General features: G+C 44.4%; 1 protein-coding gene across 1 annotated transcript; it reads left to right on the top strand.

Annotated features, from left to right (window-relative positions):
- Positions 1-3,004: 3,004 nt before the first annotated feature.
- On the top strand, positions 3,005-5,777 carry LOC120694256 (the record flags this gene model as incomplete). The annotated part of the gene is made up of 3 exons (XM_039977422.1): positions 3,005-3,749; positions 3,933-5,529; positions 5,668-5,777. Coding segments are annotated over exons 1-3 (2,452 nt in total), but the record flags the coding sequence as incomplete, so codon positions are not given.
- Positions 5,778-5,960: the final 183 nt, after the last annotated feature.

Consider the following 5,960-nt stretch of genomic DNA (forward strand, 5'->3'; position numbering starts at 1 on the left):
AGTATGTTTTGTAGTATTTGGGTGCATTTGGGATCGTTTCGTAGCTGCATGAAACTTGGGGCAAAACATACTGAACTGGTGCAATTAATGCAAAAGTTCGTGCCGCCAAGTCACGTTGTAATTTTTCCCAACAAACGCACTTGATCCACCCCATAGGACGCAAAACTCATGTTTTGGAGCCTTTCATAGTGTTTGGCTGCATTTGGGATTGTTTCGGAACTGCATGAAACTCGGTACAAAATGGGGTGAACTGGTGCAATTAATGCAAAAGTTCGTGCCACGAAGTCACGTCGGGATTTTTTGCAACGAATGCACCCAATCCGCCCGATTGGACCCTAAACTCATGTGTTGGTGCGTTTCAAAGTGTTTGGGCGCATTTGGGATCATTTTGTAACTGCATGAAACTCGGTGTAAGACGGGGTGAACTGGTGCAATTAATGCAAAAGTTCGTCCCACGAAGTCACTTTAGGTTTTTTTCGCAACGATCGGACCCAATCAACCCCATTGGACCCTAAACTAATGTTCCGGTGCGTTTCGTAGTATTTGGGTGCATTTGGGATCGTTCCGTAACTGCAAGAAACTTGTTTCAAAACATACTGAACTGGTTCAATTAATACAAATGTTCGTGCCACGAAGTCACATTGTATTTTTCGCAACAAACGCACTGATCCACCCCATTGGACCTTAAACTCATGTTTTGGTGTGTTTCATAGTGTTTGGGTGCATTTGGGATCGTTTCGTAACTGCATGAAACTTGGTGCAAAACAGGATGAACTGGAGCAATTAATGCAAAAGTTCGTGCCACAATGTCACGTCGAGATTTTTCGCAACGAATGCACCCAATCCACCCCATTGGACCCTAAACTAATGTTTCGTTCCGTTTTGTAGTATCTGGGTGCATTTGGGATCATTCTGTAACTGCATGAAACTTAATGCAAAACATAATGAACTGGTTCAGTTAATGCAGAAGTTCGTGCCATGAAGTCGCGTTGTAATTTTCGCAACCAACGCACCTAATCCACCCCATTGGAACCTAAACTCATGTTTTGGTGCGTTTCATAGTGATGAGGACATCCCTCCCAATGATACACCCATGCCTACTACGCAGCAAGGACCAATGACAAGAGCTCGTGCACGAGAGCTAAATTATCAGGTAAACTCGTTCCTCGCTGTCCATAAACCATCATCCATGAATGGGGTACTACTAAATTCTTGTGATGCTTTTCTTATTCTTAGGAACTTGGGACATGAACAGATTGGAGGGAGAGCAAACACGACAAGAAAGCGAGTGTGGATGATCAGATCGGACCATACCAGTTCGGACCTCCAGGAAGGGGCAACTTCGGAAGGCCATAACTCTTAGCTCTGAATATTGTTTGAAGCCCATGAGTACTTGTTGGAAAGCTCCTGAAGTCTACTTTCAGATGGATCCAACCTCAAGATGAAATTCCAAAGGAGCTAAGCAGAATCGCCAAAATGACGTTCAGTCTTCCAGTCTTGGGCTGAGGCCCTTGTATCTAGTTCAGCCCACTAGGGGCCCATTTTAAGTTAGGGTTTACACCCCCCACGCCTCTTGGCTGCTCCCCCACCTATATAAACCACCAGCAGCCACCATTTGAGACTTGGGTTTTGTTTGGTTGTAAGTTTAGCTGCTGCTACTTCCTTGTAAACGCGTGTGTCGATTAGACCACCCGATTTGCTTGATTCAGAACCCCAACTTCGTGTGTATCGGATTTATCCTTTTGGCAAGGTCTGTGTGCTGTTTGCTTGTCCACTTGTTCTTGCTTGTTCTTCGATTTGCTTGCAGGTTCAAGGTTGTTCTTGGCACAGCAAGAACAACACAAATTGGAGGCGGTGTAACTGTCGCTAAGGCGCAGCGCAGCCCTTGTGGTGTTGTAGTCGGGCAGCACAACGTCGATCCTCCTCAAATCGAGTTATCCCCCACTCTCATCGAAAGATCGGGAGCAAACCCCAGCGGGTTCCATCATGTGGTATCAGAGCAAGGTTTTTTTTCGGTGAGAGATTCTACCCATTCCTTTACCTACAGTCCAGAAAACTACACAAAAAATAGGCTAGATATGAAAATCCCACCAACAAGTTTGAGCTTTTGCTGTTCTGCTTAGTTCTTTGCTTGTTGAGTTTTCAGTTGCATTGTTTGGGCTAGTTGCTGGTTCTTAGTGGTTCAATCTTTAGAGTTTTGAGTTCTGGTCACGTTTTAGTCACCACGAAATCCACCAAATCTATTCATATTTCCGCTGTCATTTCTGCCACCACGAATCCATCTTCCCAGATCTGAGCACTAGAAGAAAACAGTCCTATATCTTGTGTTACATGTCCGATTCAAATGTTTAAATATAATCTGGAAAGCTTATCTCGTGTTCTTTCCAACAGATCAAAATTTGCCCCCTAACTCCTTCTGAGCGCGTCGCAATACTACTTGAGATTCGCGACCTGCTGTCTGAAAGTTGAGACGTTGGAACTGATTTCAAAGGAGTTGTGTGCAGCAATCCCTTTGTTTGGGTTGTTGGGTTTTCAAAAGAGTTTTAGCCCCTGAAAAAGAAAGAGCAAAAAAAAAAAGAAAGAGAAGAGAAGAGAAAAAAAAGTGAAGGGAATAGAGCTGTTGTTTTCTTGCATTCCTTGCTGTCTTGGTGTGTGACAACATTTGTGTTCAGGCTCACGTCTCTAGCTTGATTTGGCACTAGGACCAGCATAGGACCATCAATGAATGTCTATTCAACTTGCTTTGACTAATGTGGTTCTAGCTGTACCTTGATTTGTTTTGTTTGCAGCCACCTATAGCTCCACAAATTATCTACTACATCACGAGGTTATGCTTGTGTAACCATTTGTGTTGTTCTTGCTGGCTGCTGACACCTCCTGCCTTGCTTGGTAAGAACATGTAAGAACTTGAATGGCTAAGTGTGAGTGAACATATAGTGTGCCACCACCTATTTCCTTTAGTTGGTAGGCAACTTCTTGTGACTTTGTTTGCTGCAAGATAACCATGGCAGGTGTAGGGAGTGAGGATGAGGATGGTGGAGGTCTGCTTACACCTCGCACCAAAGGCATTGTACAACATTTTCAAAAGCAAGTGAGGGAGTACACCCTTGGAATTGATAATGATTTGCATGTGATAAATGAGAAGATTGGGCAAATGGAGGCCGCACAGATTTCCAGCAACACCAAGCTTGCAGGTTTGGAGACGACGGTTGCTCGCGTGGACAAGAGTCTCGCTGCTCTTCTAAGGCGCTTTGATGAGCTCCACGCGAAGATGAATGATCAGCATAGAGGACGTGGCGAAGAGGATGAGGACGGCGCAAAAAATTCAGGTGCTGATTATGCTGCTGACACCGAAGTTGAGGATCGAGGCCAGCGACATCTACGTCGTAACCGTCGAGGCATGGGTGGACAACGTCCACATGAGGTACATAACAATGACATTGCTTTCAGTAAGATAAAATTTAAGATACCCTCTTTTGATGGTAAATATGATCCAGATGCTTATCTTACTTGGGAGATGGCTGTTGAACAAAAATTTACTTGTCATGATTTTCCTGAAAATGCATGTGTTAGGGCTGCAACTAGTGAATTCACTGATTTTGCTTCCGTTTGGTGGATAGAACATGGCAAGAAAAATCCTAATAACATGCCACAAACTTGGGATGCTTTGAAACGGATTATGAGGGCTAGATTTGTTCCATCTTACTATGCACGTGATCTTTTAAACCAGCTGCAGCAGTTAAAACAAGGTACTAAAAGTGTAGAAGAATACTATCAAGAGCTGCAAATGGGCATGCTACGCTGCAATTTAGAGGAGGATGTGGAACCTGCTATGGCTAGATTTTTGGGCGGGTTAAACCGGGAAATTCAGGACATCCTTGCTTATAAAGAGTACACTAACATAACCCGTTTGTTCCATCTTGCTTGCAAAGCTGAAAGGGAAGTGCAGGGACGACGTGCAAGTACCAGGACTAACATTTCTGCAGGGAGGAATTTTTCCACGCAGCCCCGCTCAAGCATTCCATCAACTGGACGTGTTGCTGCACCTTATTCATCGTCAGCTCGAACAGCAGCCCCACCTTCTAGCGACAAGCCTCGTGACAACCCTGCAAATTCAGCAGCAAAGACAACGCAAAAACCTGCTGCAACCACTTCATCGGTGGCATCCACAGGTAGAACAAGAGATGTTCAGTGCCACCGCTGCAAGGGATTTGGACATGTCATGCGTGACTGCCCAAGCAAGCGTGTTTTGGTGGTAAAAAATGATGGTGAGTACTCATCTGCTAGTGAACTTGATGAAGATATACTTGCATTGCTTGCGGCTGACCATGCAGGAAGTGAGGGCTGCTCGGAAGAACATATTAATGCAGCTGAAGCCGACCGCTATGAGAGCCTAATTGTGCAGCGTGTGCTGAGCGCACAAATGGAGAAAGCGGAGCAAAATCAGCGGCACACATTGTTCCAAACAAAGTGTGTCATCAAAGAGCGTTCGTGTCAAGTGATCATCGATGGAGGTAGCTGCAACAACTTGGCCAGCAGCGACATGGTGGAGAAGCTTGCGCTTACCACCCAACCACACCCGCATCCATATTGCATTCAATGGCTGAATAACACCGGTAAGGCAAAGGTAACAAAACTTGTGCGAATTAATCTTGCCATCGGATCCTATAAAGATGTTGTTGAATGTGATGTTGTGCCAATGCAAGCATGTAGTATTCTGCTAGGAAGGCCATGGCAATTTGATAAAGATTCTATGCATCATGGTAGATCAAATCAGTATTCCTTCCAACACCATGATAAAAGGATTGTGTTGCATCCAATGTCTCCTGAAGCAATTTTAAAAGATGAACTTACTAGAGCTAGTAAAATGAAGAATCAGGAACAGGCTAAAAGTGAAAATCAGATTGTGGCAAACGAACTTGAGAAGCACAAAAAGAGAAGTGCCAAATCTGTTCATGATAACAGAAATGAGATCAAGCTGAAAGGGGCATGTTTCATTGCTACTAAATCTGATTTGGATGAGATTGATACTACCACTGCTGTTTGCTATGCCTTGATTTGCAAACAAACCTTGTTTTCACTTCAGGACATACCTCTTTCCTTGCCCCCTGTTGTCACTAAACTTTTGCAGGAGTATGCGGATGTTTTTCCAAAGGAGGTGCCACCGGGGCTGCCACCAATTCGTGGGATTGAGCACCAGATTGACCTTATTCCCGGGGCCTCCTTGCCCAATCGTGCACCATACAGGACCAACCCTGAAGAAACTAAAGAAATTCAGCGCCAAGTGCAAGAATTGCTCGACAAAGGTTACGTGCGTGAGTCCCTGAGCCCCTGCGCTGTTCCTATCCTTTTGGTTCCTAAGAAAGATGGATCTTGGCGCATGTGTGTAGATTGCCGAGCGATTAATAACATAACTATCAGATATCGTCATCCTATCCCTAGGCTAGATGATATGCTTGATGAATTGAGTGGCTCAATTGTGTTCTCGAAAATTGATTTGCGTAGTGGTTACCACCAGATTCGCATGAAGTTAGGAGATGAATGGAAAACAGCGTTTAAAACTAAATTCGGTCTATATGAGTGGTTAGTCATGCCTTTTGGTCTCACTAATGCACCCAGCACTTTCATGAGATTAATGAATGAAGTTTTACACGCTTTCATTGGCAGATTTGTTGTGGTATATTTTGATGACATTCTGATCTATAGCAAATCACTAGAAGACCATCTTGATCATTTGCGTGCTGTTTTGGATGCTCTCCGTGATGCACATTTGTTTGGTAACCTTGAGAAGTGCACCTTTTGCACAGATCGAGTCTCTTTTCTGGCTATGTTGTGACACCGCAGGGGAATTCAAGTCGATCAAGCCAAGGTTGAAGCCATTCACAGCTGGCCAGTTCCCACAACGGTCACAGTGCGAAGCTTTCTAGGACTTGCTGGATTTTATCGTCGCTTTGTGAAGG

Source organism: Panicum virgatum, unplaced genomic scaffold (genome assembly GCF_016808335.1).
Source record: "Panicum virgatum strain AP13 unplaced genomic scaffold, P.virgatum_v5 scaffold_4476, whole genome shotgun sequence".
NCBI classification, from domain to species: Eukaryota; Viridiplantae; Streptophyta; class Magnoliopsida; order Poales; family Poaceae; genus Panicum; species Panicum virgatum.